A 15,129-nucleotide genomic window follows, 5' to 3' on the forward strand; every position below is an offset into this window, starting at 1 on the left:
GAGATAGATATATCACATCTAAGCAGACATGATAAATCAACTGCTGGTGGATTGATCACTACAATGTCGATCTGACACAGTGAAGAGAAGGGTGTAAAACTTGACTTGGAGAAAGAGAGATAGTTGGTAGTCTGGTGTCACAGAAAGAAACTGGATTCAACAAGTGAATTTCTAGGAGGCAGAAGGAGTCTTGGGGTACGTCCAGACTACATGCCTCCGTCGACGGAGGCATGTAGATTAGCCAGATAGGCAGAGGGAAATGAAGCCGCGATTAAAATAATCGCGGCTTCATTTAAATTTAAATGGCTGCCCCGCTCTGCCGATCAGCTGTTTGTCGGCAGATCGGGGCAGTCTGGACGTTCCCCTGTCGCCAGAAAACCCTTTTGTCGACCGCCCCGTTATGCCTCGTGGGATGAGGCATAACGGGGCGGTCGACAAAAGGGTTTTCTGGCGACAGGGGAACGTCCAGACTGCCCCGATCTGCCGACAAACAGCTGATCGGCAGAGCGGGGCAGCCATTTAAATTTAAATGAAGCCGCGATTATTTTAATCGCGGCTTCATTTCCCTCTGCCTATCTGGCTAATCTACATGCCTCCGTCGACGGAGGCATGTAGTCTGGACGTACCCTTGGAATCCAGAATCACTGGAGTCTTATTCACATTACATATGTGAATATGCTGACTACAATAACTAATATAAATGAAATTAAGCATATGTTTAAGTGCTTGTAGGATAATGTCCTAAAAACCACAGAACTTCTAACTAAGAACATACCCAAATCCTTGCTATCTTAATAGTGATGGGTACATTAGAAATACTGAGGGTACATAGATCTGCATGTACATTATTACACATTTCCTGGCATTTTCAGGACATTTTCCATAGGTAAACAGATCACTGTTTGAAACTGTAGCACAACTATAGTATTAACATTTTTCAAATAAGCACTTTTTGCACATAATTAAAATATGCTCATACTGTAAAATGCTCAGGGAAAACACATTGTAGAATAAAAACAGAATAATTTGAAACTATAATTTGGCATGATAAATATTCCTTTTAATAGACTATCCTATTTTAAAATGTAACTACACTGTCTAACTGAAGAATTTCAATTTTTTTCTCAATTACAGGACTCGAAGATATTGGATTGACAACTTAGAAGAATGTATCTAATTAATATATGAATCTCTTATTTATCAAGTTTTGTTTGGATGTCAACCTGAACAAAAATCTCAGAGCTGACCTGTAACCCAACTCCCAAAATAAAAGTTTTAAGGAGAATAAAAATCAAGGTTCCAAAGTGAGCTTTGTTACTCAGACCAATATCTGCTGATGAAGAGCTTGATCCCATCATATTAAAGTTAGTGGAAGTTTTTCTATCAATTTGAATAGCTGCAAGATCAAGCCAGTAGCAAGTAGAGAAATAAAGATACAGAGCTGCAGTCCAATAATTTGGTTTTATAATGGAATCATAACAATCAAGTAATACAGAAGATGTGTAGATTACAAAATATGACAATATTAGATGTGACTGTAGTTAAGACAAATTAACTTTACAGGAAGTTCCTATTTTAAGAAAGTTAAGAAGCATCAATAGCAACATCATGTGGCAGTTTGTTGTGGGTGTGGAGGATCCTTTTCATACCACCTCCCAAAGAGAGTCACTGACAGGACTGGTTTAGAAGTGCCATTCTGGCTTATCAGACGTCCATCACTTAATACCTATTTTGAAAGAAGAAAAATAAATAGTACCATTGACAGAGCAGTGTGTGGGCAACACTAATATATTCATGTATTTCAGTTTAGCTTGGAAACAGACATGTAACATGCAACCCAATCTCTGACCCAAGCCAATTACCAAGAGCAGAGGGCCTCTGAGTATATCTCAGTTGTCACTGTTGGACAGTAGTAGCCTTGGCCTTCATCATCTTATGGCAGGATCCTTTGAAATGTGTCTGAAATAGCTCAAAGGCATTCTCTTACCTGAAATTCGCCAGGTGCCGGTTGAACCTCAGTGAGCAACACTTCTGGAAAGACATATCTAGTGCCAAATGTGCCACTGAGTGAAAATGTGTCAAAGCTTGTCTGAGCCGTAGCCACTGGCTGCCCACAAGTTTTCAAGTCTGTGCTTTCACACTTGAGTAGTGTACATATCTATGGAGAAGAAACAGAGGGGCTATATTAGTAGAGCTTCTAGTAAACAAGAGCCAGGTTTAGACAGCAGGGAAAATGGCTCATTCTCAAGGCATTATAAAAATATTTGCTCGTGTACTTAGGGCAGTCTTATGGATGCTTTGATGCCTTGTAATTCAACAGTGTGCACAAATTCAATTATAGCTCTGCAAGTAGAGGGATTTGCTCAGGACACAAATCCTGTCAATTCTGTCTCAGTTTTGTAGTCAGTGAAATGGGAATATTTGCCTGTCACACACAGGAGGAGTCATTTAGGATTACACAATGCTATAAGAAGTGGCATTACATTGGAAATAAGAACAAACTCAAAAACTGTGTGTAAGAATGGGTCATATCCTTGTTTCTTAGATATATTAGCTTGCAGTACTAGCAGTACATTAAAGACTCTTATCAGTATGACCATTGCTTCAACCTGATGCTAAATGTGCACAGCTGAAACAAACTGTCCCACAGGATACAGAACATATTTGCTGAGTCAGTAAATGCTGCAGGAGGGCTGTCTTCCTAAAGAGGGGCTGTGTACCTTCTCTTCCAGATACACTCACAAACTTCTCTGAACTCTTATAACCAAAGATAAACCTAGGCCTTTGGTTCGGAAAAGACATCACAGACCTCTCATTTACATAAACAGAATAGGAAGCATCAAGATCCCGAACTAGGTAAAAACAACCTGTAGAGTTAGTAGCATCTATTCTCAAACTTTTAACAAAGCACTTTTTGATGAAATATCTATCTTTTTGGACAGTTGTGAAGGCCTTCAAATGGAAAAGGGATGTTCCAGTCATTCTCCCACCCTCCCCCATTAGAAATGGGGAGAACAAGCTTTACCTGCAAATAGTACTCTCCTTCAACAACATGAAGGCCATCAAAAACACCTAGCACATATGCTTCATCTTCTCGCTTCTCTGCCATCCTGTAGCTCAAATGACAACAAAGGTCTTTCTGGCAAACTGTATGATTTCCTTCAGGCATCGTGAGTTCAGTGAAGGTGAACTGATCAAAATAAATTATTCCGCTGAAATCATTTTCATCTGATGAAAACTGTTTGATGCTTGTGGCATACAAGCTCCAGTTGACCGCAGCAGGGTAGGTGGGAGAAAGACGAGGATGTGAACTCAGCTCTGCAAACAGGAGGTGACCCTTTTCTGTTTCTGTATTGTAATGAAATGCCTTGGGTCCATTTGGTGCATAGATACCACTCCCTATGAGCGACAGGCAAGAGGGCGCTGTTAATCACAAGGGTATTATCCATTTCATATTATGCACTTTATCTTCACATATTAAATGTGCAGTATTTTATTCCATTCATTTTTGTCAGACCTATTTTTAAATCCGAATTAAAGCTTTTTACACACTATAAGCCTAGACCAATGCTCATTGATGTTAATGGGAACTAGGCCAAATTCATAGGTTTCACTGCATGTAAAGGACATATAATGGGAGATAAATAACATGCTAAAGTGAAATTGGTGTAAATATCAGTGAATGGGAAGGAAGGTGTAAATTACACTATTCTATGTTTCCTGATGGATTTGGTCATGTTTTATACCCTTTTGGATTTTGCAGAGTGGCTGGTAACACTATTAAGTAAATAAAACATTTTAGGAAAAACAAGTCCCCCCCAAAAATCTCTTTTTTCTTTACACCTCCATGTAGGTCTTAAATGAGAGTTAATCATTTTTATTTCACAATACAAAAAACATTGCCATCGCCTCCTCGCCTTCAAACCTCCTCCTCCTCCTCCCCCTCTCACCCTACCCCCGCACATCTGTGGAAAGAATAGGGCCATCTAACTTTAGCATAGCCATGATTCAGATCAGTGGAGATATCTGTGAAGATTCATAAACACAGGGCCCAAATAGCAAAACATTCAGTGCTAGTGGTCAGCTGAAATTATTCCTCCAGAGTAATGCTAAGCTAGAATTTGGACAAGCCTCATACATAAAAGAAAGGAACAAAAAGTCTATTCATTTGATTTACTAGTTACGCAAGTTTTAGATCTAGCCTTATAAGATGTAATAGCTTGTACCCTGTGTTATTGCTCTGGGACTTTGAATATATACACGGCTCTAATGTATCAATCCTATCAACAGTCTAAAAAAAATTCCAAGAACACAAGTCTATAAAGAAAGTTTTATAGTAGTTTATAAAGCAAACAGATATTGCATGAAAATCAGCCTTCACAACTCAGAGTACTGATCAGTACTAAGTCTACCAAGTGGAGATAAAAGTTTGTTACATCAGATTTACAAGCAATAGTTACATGCTGAAAACCAAGGTCCATGGTGAGTCTTAATTGAACCATAAAAATCAAGCTTTAGAAATAATTACTTAACAAGGAATTTAAGTTCTACAAGTGAACTTAAAAGCTCCCTTCATTCTTAATTTAACACTTTATTTCTGCCCTATCTATAAATATTGTTAATAAGACCCTGATCCTGCAAACATGTACACATACATAAATTTAAGTATATAAGTCGCTCTACTGGAGTCAGCTAGACTATTTACATGCTGAACTTGGAGCATGTGCATGAGAGTTTGCAGGATCAGGGCTTAAAACACCAAATCAGTTAATCTGATATTGTAAATTACCTGTCATATCTAAACTGGAGTTGCGTGTATTAGCCGAAAGAAAATTGACACCCATTCCCATAGCCCATGCAGAGTGGAACTGTATAGCAGACAGAAGAGGCAAAGTGTTCATCCAAGCTGTTGGGAACAGCACAGTATCCACGTGTAACTTGCTCACCAGGACCACAGCAGGATCATGGAAAAGTATATCCGCACAAGTGAAAATGCCAAACTTTCCAAAGGATGTATTGAAGGTGACAAACTCTGGCTCCTTAGGGTAATCAAATTGGGTTTCTGTCACAAAGAGGTTGTACTGTTTATGGTAAGGAAAAAAAGGAAATATATTAGGCCAAAATGACAAAGAGTTTTACCGACAACAAGCATTGGTGTGGACAGTGCTTCACTGGCCAAAGCCATGCTCCCAGCAACCAAGCTACTGCCTCTTGTTGAGGTTGGTTTTATTTTGTCAATGGGAGACAAAGCATGGTCATATGAGAGACCAAGGGTATTGCCTGGGGTTCAATGTTGGCATTCATTTTCTGCCCTTCATCTGTAAGTTTGTGAAAGAATAGTCAATTGTAGTTGCTCACTCAAGCAAGAGCTAAAATGGATTGGAAGATTTAAGGTTATTTTTTTTGACAAAATTGGAGTTAAAGCTGCCTCAGCTAGGATTCTGTAACCAGGGCTGGAAAAAGAGCACTTCTCTGCCTACAGACACTGAAAATGCCTTACTTTAAAATGGCAGGACACTCAAATCCTCTGCATGACACTAAATATCATTTCACAATAGTTTCAGTTATGGGATTTGGGGAAGAAATGCTAGATATGATTAAAAGGGAGTCAATTATTGCACTGAACTGTACAAAGTTTATTTCTTACCTTATGGTAGCGTGCAACCAATTTCCCTTCTGAATCAAAGACAACATCTGTATTATACTGATAATGACCATTGTTGGGGCACTTGGGATCACTGGAATTACATGGCTTCTTGTCCCCAATATTGGCAACCACAAAGATAGCGTTGCTCCTTGCGATGCAGCTGAGTCTTTCCTGCACTGGTGCAGGAGCAAATCTAATTATTAAAGAGAAAGCAAAAAAAAGATCTGAACTTAAGACTTTGGAGCAGAAAAACAATGTATTTAAGTTATTTTTTTCCCATTAGACTGCTGTGGTAAGATAATCAAATGAAAGCATAGAATAGACTCTTAGTATGTATAGAAACAGTGTTAAGAATAACATCTGAAAGTCATTCTGGGTATGTCTACACTACAGCGCTAATTCGAACTAACTTAGTTCGAATTAGTTAATTCGAACTAAGCTAATTCGAATTAGCACATCTCGACTTAAAAACTAGTTCGAATTAGCGTTTCGCTAATTCGAACTAGCGCGTCCACACTGATTGGACGCTGGGGAGCACTTAAGGACGGCGAAACTGGTTCTGGCAGGGCATCAGGTCAGTAGTTGCTTTGTGTGGCTGCTGTCTGAGGCTCGTGCTTAAAGGGACCCCCCTTGACAGCCGGTTCTCAGCTTTTCCGCTTGTTTGCCTACCTCACCGAGGGACAGCAAAGCGTTTTTGTCTGCGCCCGTCTCTGTCGGTGCTTCCCTTTGGGGACGCCGCCGCAGGTGGCAACATGGAGCCAGAGCTTACCCTGCACTTTCTGGTGCAGTTTCTGGACTTGCTGCTGCAAGCCTGCCAGCAATGTCTGGAGGCTGCCTGGCACCACATGGTGCATGTCAGCCCCCTGCCTCTCCGCCTGGCCACCCTGGGGGCCATGGAGCAGCTGCAGCGGCGCCCGGGTGCCGGCGTGCCCCGCCGCATCTGGCGTCTGGACACCAGCAGCGACTGGTGGGACCGCATCATCCTGGAGCACTGGGGAAACCAACAGTGGACCCAGAACTTCAGGATGAAGAGGGACACCTTCCTGGAGCTCTGTGAGTGGCTTGCCCCTGCCCTACGCAGAAGGGACACTCGCATGAGGCCCGCCATCCCCCTCCAGAAGCGTGTGGCCATCGCCCTCTGGAAGCTCTCCACGCCGGACAGCTACCGATCCGTCGGGAACCAGTTCGGCGTGGGGAGATCCACCGTCAGAGCAGTGCTCATGCGGGTACGGCACTCGCCGGCCACTGGGTCAGGCGCGAGGGGGGCTGCAAGGAGGGGATGGGCCGCCCCAGGGAAAACGGGGGGATGGGGGGAAGGAGGCAAAAGTGCCCCGCACCGGAGGGGCCGGTCTTTCCCGGCCGTACTACATGCCGCCCGGGGGGGTTGCTTCTGGGAGTGGGGCACGGGGCACTGCCAGGGCACGAACACTCCCAGTCAGCCGGGTGCCCCACTGATTCGCGTTTTGCTGTGTCTTTCTGCAGGTGGTCAAGGCCATCAACCAGGTGCTGCTCCGCAGGGTGGTCCGCCTTGCTGACCCAGACGCCGTCATCCGGGGATTCGTCGCCCTCGGCTTCCCCAACTGCGGGGGGCCATCGACGGGATGCACATCCCCATTCGTGCCCCGGAACACCAGGCGTCCCTTTACGTGAATCACAAGGCGCACTTCTCCATCCTCCTGCAGGCCATGTGTGACCACCATTAATGTGGGCTGGTCCGGCAAGGCACACTACGCACGGGTGTACCGGAACTCCTCCGTGTGCCAGAGGCTTCAGGCTGGGACCTTCTTCCCCAACCGCCACATCACAGTCGGGGACGTGGACATGCCCGTCTGCCTGGTGGGGGATGCGGCCTACCCCCTACAGCCCTGGCTGATGAAGCCCTACACGGGGCACCTCAACCCCTCCTGCCAGGCCTTCAATGCGAGGCTGACCAGGGCCCGCATCATGATTGAGGGGGCCTTCAGACGACTGAAAGCCCGATTTAGATGCCTCCTCACCCGTCTCGACCTCGCAGAGCACAACATCCCTCCCGTGGTGGCAGCATGTTGTGTGCTGCACAATTTGTGCAAGCGAAAGGGGGAGGCTTTCCTGCCAGCCTGGATGGCTGAGGCTGACTGCATGGCTGGCCACTACGCTCAGCCCCGCACCGCCGCTGTCCGGGAAGCCCAGCGGGGGGCCGTCCAGATCCGGGATGCCCTGCGGGAGAGCTTCCATGTGGAGTAGGAGAACTGAACTCTCCCTGCATGCCCCACAGAGGCCTTCTTCCACCCTCCCTAACCTCCCTTCCTAATATCAAATAGAGACACCTGTTTCGGCAAAAAAAACACTTTTTATTTTACATAACTGGGGTGGGGGGAGGGAGATGTGAGGGTGGGAGAGGAGAGGGTGAAACCTTGGAGGAGGGAGCTGGAAGGGGGTGGAAGGGAAAGCTCAGGGTTGGGGGTTGGGCTGGATCTCCCATCTTGCAGCACTGCGGGTGCGGGGGCGTCGGGGGGGGGGGTAATGAGTGTGGAGGGTGGGGCAGGAGGGACGGGGGTGTGGAGGAAGCGGGAGAGGGAGCAGGGGGAGCAGGGGCAGCAGGGGTGGGAGGAAGAGCGAGAGCTGGAGCAGCCACAGGAGCTGGAGGAGGAGGAGGCAGGAACCAGTCAACCAGGGTCTGGAGGTGGCCTCTGAGGGCACAGCCCTGCTCCTCCAGCGCCTCCAAACTCTGCTGGCACAGCTGAAGGTCCTCCTGGACCCAGTGCTCCTGGTTGCGGAGCAGCTGCTCCAGGAACCGGAGGTGCCACCGCTGGTAGTCCTCCTGGTTCCTGGCACACCTGCTGGCCCGGGTGCGGGTGGCTGTTGCAGGCGGGGTGGTGCGCCCTGCAGTCCCAGGTGCTGCGGCTGTGGTGAAACAAGAGCAGCGGTCAATTCTCCCTGGGGACAAGATGGGTGAAACCCAGCCCCCCTCTGCAAGGCCAAGGCCCCTGCATGACACCCAGCTGCTGGTCCATGGTAGGCAAGGCCCAGGCGCATGGTCCCTGGGCCCCCTCTCCCCCCACACCCCCCCGTACACATAAGGGGAGCATGATGGTACTCACATGTGGAGCCCTCCCCGGCCTTGGACGACACAGGAGATGTGGTCTTTGGGGGTCCTGGGTCCTGGCAGGCTCCTGGCTCTCGGTGTCCTCTGGTTCCCCCTCCTCAGTGTCAGGGACGGGTCCCTCTGCCCCAGGGTCTATCACCACCCGGGGGGCATGGACGGCGTGAGCCCCCAGGATGCGGTCCAGGGCCTGAAAGTGGGGGCAGGCCTCCGGGTCGGCCCCTGGCTGGCAGGCCCAGGAGTAGGACTGCCGCAGGTCCTTGATTTTACAGCAGACCTGCTCCCGGCTGCGCTGGTGGCCTCTGATGGCCAGGCTGGCAGCCATGCGGCTGTACACGGCCACGTTCCTGTGGCTAGTGCGGAGATCGTGGACAATGGAGGCTTCTCCCCAAACCTCGATGAGGTCCACAATCTCCGCACCTGACCAAGCGGGCGCCCGCCTCTTGCTCCTGGGACCCACCAGGCTGGTCCCGGGAAGAGGGGCAGGGCTGGGTGGCATCAAGTGTCTGGCTCATGTTGTGGCAGGTGCAGGGTCTGCTGGCTGGGTGCTGGCAGGCTTGCAACTGGCACAAACACTGTAACCAGCCCGTGGCCCTTTAAGGGCTCCAGGGCCGGGAGGGGGGCAGAAGAGTTTCCCTGGTGTTGGCCAGAGTGGCCACCAGGGCAAGCTGGGAAGGGCTAGCCTCCCACTAGTTCGAACTAAGTGGCTACACAGCCCTTAATTCGAACTAGTTAATTCAAACTAGGCGTTACTCCTCGTAGAATGAGGTTTACCTAGTTCGAATTAAGCGCTCTGCTAGTTCTAATTAAGTTCGAACTAGCGGATCGCTAGTGTAGCGCCTATCGAAGTTAATTCGAACTAACGGCTGTTAGTTCGAATTAACTTTGTAGTGTAGACATACCCTCTTTGTGCCTCTATGGATTATCCTTCCTGACAGAGCAGTTTGATATTGAACTTTCAGTCTCTTTCTCCTCCCCCACTACACTTAATTTATCCCCTAGGAGAGCGTTTGGCCCCCCTGGAACATAAAGCAAGGCAGTGGTTTTCAAACTCTTGGTTGCAACCCAGTACCAAGGCATGGAATGTCAGGCACTGGGTTTTGTTGCTCAGGAGGATCAGGTGACCAGTGGGATGCTAAGGCAGGCTACCTACCTCTCCTGGCACTGCAGACTGCACTGGCCCCAGAAGTGGATGGCAGCAGGCCCGGCTCTTAGGTGAGAGGGAGGGGAGAGCACTCAGGTCTCCATGCACTGCCTCTGTCCCAAGCACTAGCTCCATAATCCCATTGACTGTGAACCTGTTGCTGGCTGCCTCTGTGGCTCAGCATGGTCTGCAGTGCTAGGCGAGGCAGGAAGCCTGAACAGCCCTGCTGCCCAACTGATCAGGAGCCGCTTGAGGTAAGCCCCCTCCATCTCTAGCTCTGACTCTCCCCCAAAGATGGAGCTGCTTTCTACACCTGAAAGTTCTCATCCTCAGCCCCACCTGGGAGCCCACACTAGTGAAATTATGGTGGGTCAATCAACAATTTTTTTCTACTTGGTCAGAAAACCACAAAACCAATGTATGGTTGGCAGCCTGTGGGACACGCAGAGAAATAGCTGGGAGTGACTTGCATGCTGCTGTTTGTGAGCAGTCCAGAACTAAGGCTGTCAACAGTCCCTTATTACAAGGAATGTCCGATATTTCATCATCTCTGTACAAAGTGCTGAAAAAAGCAACAAGAAATATGCCCTGGCGAATGTAGATGAGTACTAATTTATTTTGAGGAGGAGGAGGGTTTTTTGAAAAATATTACTGGCAACCTTAAGATTAGAGGTGACATCAACATGCAGTGTAAAGGGCACCCCAAGATAGAGGGCAGGAGTGACACAGCTACTCATTAGTCTAGATTGTTGTAGCCAGACATGAACCCCATCTCCCCCCCCCCAGAGAGCAAGAGAAAGGCAGTCAGCCTTTGATGCCCTGAGAACGCAGGTGTGCTGCCTGTCCCTGACTCTACCATAAACAGAAACCAGACAGTAAATGGGCTAGCTGACGACTGGGAGGCCTCCCGTCGCCGTGATGGCTAGTATCAGTAATTGACATGCCTGCACTGTCCCAGGAGAGGAATCTTCGCCCATCACATACCAGAGGTGCCCATTGTCTGCATTTTCCCAGGTGTGAATTATGCTTTGCACCCTTCGTGGGAAACTTGGCATTCAAAGCCATTTTTCCTAATTGGCCACTTGAGACCAGGAAGAAGCCTACGTGATCCAAGGGGTATAAAGAGGGGTTTAGTAGCCCACCCCATTTGAGCTCCAATCACCTACACCTGCTGGCAGGTATTGATTGTCTCCCGAGGTCCGTGGGATGCCCAACCTCACCCTACTTCTTCCCGAGGGATTGAGAGAAAGACACTGGCCATGCCACGTCTGGAACGCAGGGGTGAGAATTGCACCTGCAATGTGTTTCTTTATGTGTACACTTTAATTGTCACTCTGTTATAAGTTTAGTTACTTTATTATAGTTTCTTAAGTCAAACTGCTTCATTTCTATTGTAAACTGCCTTTGGTAAGGTGATTTAGCTATTAACTTTGGAAATAAGTGAGTGCCCTCATTCACTTTATATATATATATATAACCAAGTTTCTTTTCTTTTCTTTTCTCTTTCTTTCTCCTATAAATAAGCCAGTGCGTGTCAAGCTTCTGACTTGAACCCGTGCTGCTGTACCCGAACCGAACACAAACAAAAGAACTTCAGCTGGTCAAAGGGCCAGGTATAGGAAGAGCTTGGGCGTTTTGGATCATGTCACTCCCAGGTGACAGATCCGTTGGGGCATCTCTCAGTCTTTCCTAGACTGCCCGCTGCGAAGGGATCCTGTATCCTAGCAGCTAAAATCTGAGGTGTAATAAGCTCTTCCTATAAACTCGGGGCATCTGAGAGCCTGTTGACTGCCCTCTGCGACGGGACCCCGGTCCTAGCAGTAAAGTCACAGACGTTAAACTCTTTTTCGGGGTGTCCTCTAGCCTCCTAGGCTGCCCACTGCAACGAGACCTTGCGTCTCAGCAGTTGAAGACTTGGGTGTAACACACATGCACACACTGCCCTGACCATCGGCTGACAATTGTACCCTGGCATGTCACAATAACTACCTTTTATTAGCCACTGATTGGGAAGATACCTGCAATCCTGCCATATTAAAATACTAAAGACCATATGATGCATCTTAGATTCCTTGAAAAATGAATAATTTTAAAGACTGAAATATTATGACCAACTAATGTTACAAAGGAATAAAAAAGGGGGTTGACACTTTCCTTTACTTTATAATAATTTTCCAATTCTGTTTAACTGGGCATTTGGACACAGAAACAGCAATTACTTAAAACACAAGGGCAACGTCTACACTCTGCATTGCTGCGCAAGAAGATATGCAAATGAGGTATGATAAATATCGCCGTGCCTCATTTGCATAACTAATGAGCCACCATTTTGCAGAAGGGGCTTTTGCACAAGAAGGAGGTGTCTACACTGCTCCTTCTTGTGCAAAAAACCCTCTTGCAGGGAGCCATTCGTCCTGAAAATAAGCAGTGAAGACAGCTCCTTCTTGCGCAAAAGCCCTTTCTGCAAAATGGCAGCTCATTAGGTATGCAAATGAGGCGTGGCGATATTCATTGCTGCGCCTCATTTGTATATCTTCTTGTGCAACAATGCACAGTGTAGATGTAGCCAAGGACTTTTCATAGAATCATAGATTGAGATTGGTTTGCTAGTTAACACTGATTAGATTTGACTTTTACGTAATCACCAAAAATGTGTTCAAGCACTAAATAAAGATCACTATGTCATGTCTAATTGCTCAACTGGGGTTCAGATAAAAATACACAGGGCACAGGATTTACTTTTTAAGCCTCCAAGCAGGTCTCCCCTATTTTAATAGTGAATATTTCTTAGGTTCTGATCATACCCCAGCACCCACATAGAACTCTGAAAAAGCAGAGTCATTATAAATTGCATTTGATGTTCTCCTTTCAAAAAGCATTGAACACAATAAATACAATAAATGAAACTGCAAAACTGTAAATTGACTATAATTTGTGGGGGAGGAAGCAATCATGAAAAGCTTGTTATATGTTCTTGCAAGCCACCATGAAATTACACATTCCGTGGCTGAGTGGAGATATTCCCCCATCCTCCATTATCCTATTGCCCTTTTCAGTAGCAAAGACGGTACCTTTCAGGGTCAGTACATGGAATCCAGTTCACCTGTGGATCTGGGATGTCCTCAAGATATGGGTAAATGGTTTCCCTTGTGAAAACCCAGCCATAAACACCATCTTCAGGAGTCACAATGATACGCGCCCCCTGGCGAAACAAACTAAATTAAATGAGTCTCCACTTAAATAAAGATAGAAATGTAGCCGTGTTAGTCTGGTGTAGCTGAAACAAAATACAGGACTATGTAGCACTTTAAAGACTAACAAGATGGTTTATTAGATGATGAGCTTTCGTGGGCCAGACCCACTTCCTCCACTATTTGATCTGAGGAAGTGGGTCTGGCTCACGAAAGCTCATAATCTAATAAACCATCTTGTTAGTCTTTAAAGTGCTACATAGTCCTGTATTTTGTTTCACTTAAATAAATACATCCAAGTACAGAATGACCAATGACAATACCTGCAGGGCTGCTGCTTTGATGGCCTCTTCCAGAACATCCATGTTTTTGTTCATCAGCATCAATGCATCTTCACGAGAAACAGGTATGTTGGTGTTCTCTGACAATATAACAGAGTGCTCATACACTGCTGCAATATAGCTGTCCAAGGCACAGGCCTTAACAGCATGCAGAATGAAAATTGCAGTATAAACATGAGGCTGAGAACAGACCATGTTTGAAGCTTGGTAGTTGCTCAAAATGACAGCAAAGACAGGCAAGTCTAGGGGATTAAATCAGAAAACTGATTGCCTCACTTTAGAAGCCTCCATTAACCTATTTAAACAAAGGGATTCTGTTACAGAAAGTCAACATTGCAACACAATTACCACAGCTAGAAAATCTTACACCACAAAGTCCTGCACAAGCAATGTTGTACTGTTTCAATTATCTTTTTGTTGACTCAGAAGTCCCTGGGCAAAATCTTCAGAAACACAACACTGCATGTCTATGGCAGAGCCAGTGGTGAGAATTTAAGGCTAGCTAGCCCAGTAAAAAAATCAGGTAGGGTGAAATCACAGCAGAATACAGTTACTTACACATGCTGAAATAAACCTTTCTACCTTAAAATCACAGAATTTAGTTACTGCAGTAGAACTGTACGAGTAAACCAAGCAGGATTTCATGTGAGGGGGTAAAAGATGAACAGCCCACATATGGCATTTTAAAAAATAAAACTGATTTTTAAAATAGCAGATGCAATTAGATAACCTTGAGAACAATATCTTAGTAATGAGACTTCTTTAATTGCATACTGTCCTTAACCTGTTCTGGATCAGAGCCATTTTTAAACCCCCAAAATGTTCCAGAACAGTCAGTTCTAAAGTTGCACAATCAAAATTATATAAATAAAGTGAGAACACCACAGTACAGACAAATAAGCCAGACACACTGAATTTTGAATGGCCAACACAGGCAATAAATAGCTTTATTACTAAAACTGCCTTGACATTCTATTCTAAAGTTGCATATGGGATAAAAATGATACATGCATTATAACAGAGAGCGATGTACTAGTTATGAAAAAAACAGGCCAAACTGACCTTTAACTGCCTGTTCCAGACAATAAAAGAGTTAATTATTAATATAACACAGATTCCCAAAGCACAGAACACAAAAAAATTGCATATAACCAAGTGAAAAAATACTGCTGAGCAAAACAAAAAAACAAAACAAAACAAAAACCCAGACTCTCAACCCCAGACTTTAACTACTAGTTCCAGTGAAAACATTATTCTTTCTTTATTAAAAATGTTCTAAATGGCATATTCCCAAAGTGAAGGGAGAATAAAAATAATAAACAATTGCAATATTTGTCAAAAGCCAGTCAGAACTTTTAATACTATACCAATTTCTCTGCAATAAAACATTATGGGTTATTACTTTTATTAGCATATTTATAATATTATTCTTATTGTTGATAGCCAAAAGAGTAGTGGTAGATTCTTTAGTCGGTGTTTTACTGCTGGAAAATTTTGACATAAGTTGTTTTTCTAAGGAACAGGTTATGTGCTACAATCTAAATTCTTTTGAGGGTTGTTGTTATTGTTGTTGTTTTTAATCAAAACAAATTCTCCTAACTGGGCAAAGAATTAAACCTCACCCTCTCGAGCAGTGGTCCCCAACCATTAGAGGTTGCCAGGCGCCAGGGGGCATGGCTGTTCGCCCACCGGGCGCCAGGGGGCGGGGCCACTTGCGTGCCCGG

General features: G+C 45.6%; 1 protein-coding gene across 1 annotated transcript; it reads right to left on the reverse strand.

The window, feature by feature from the left end:
* Positions 1-1,442: 1,442 nt before the first annotated feature.
* Positions 1,443-13,662, reverse strand: LOC102446172 (pantetheinase). Its single transcript, XM_006136252.4, has 7 exons — positions 13,388-13,662; positions 12,945-13,075; positions 5,648-5,840; positions 4,790-5,081; positions 3,026-3,399; positions 1,988-2,158; positions 1,443-1,726 (listed from the first exon to the last, which is right to left on the reverse strand). The coding sequence occupies exons 1-7, from the start codon at positions 13,598-13,600 to the stop codon at positions 1,607-1,609; spliced, it is 1,494 nt and encodes a 497-aa protein (XP_006136314.2). The 5' UTR covers positions 13,601-13,662; the 3' UTR covers positions 1,443-1,606.
* Positions 13,663-15,129: the final 1,467 nt, after the last annotated feature.

This window comes from Pelodiscus sinensis, chromosome 3 (genome assembly GCF_052426305.1).
Source record: "Pelodiscus sinensis isolate ZL-2025 chromosome 3, ASM5242630v1, whole genome shotgun sequence".
NCBI lineage: Eukaryota > Metazoa > Chordata > Testudines > Trionychidae > Pelodiscus > Pelodiscus sinensis.

Bases quoted from the DNA above. Each gene is read 5' to 3' on its own strand.
- LOC102446172 (XM_006136252.4), bottom strand. From the start codon at position 13,600: ATGGTCTGTTCTCAGCCTCATGTTTATACTGCAATTTTCATTCTGCAT. The intron at 13,076-13,387 runs GTATTGTCATTG...TTGTTTCGCCAG, and splicing joins TCAAAGCAGCAGCCCTGCAG to GGGGCGCGTATCATTGTGAC. The intron at 5,841-12,944 runs GTACCGTCTTTG...TTTAATAATTAG, and splicing joins CCATGTACTGACCCTGAAAG to ATTTGCTCCTGCACCAGTGC.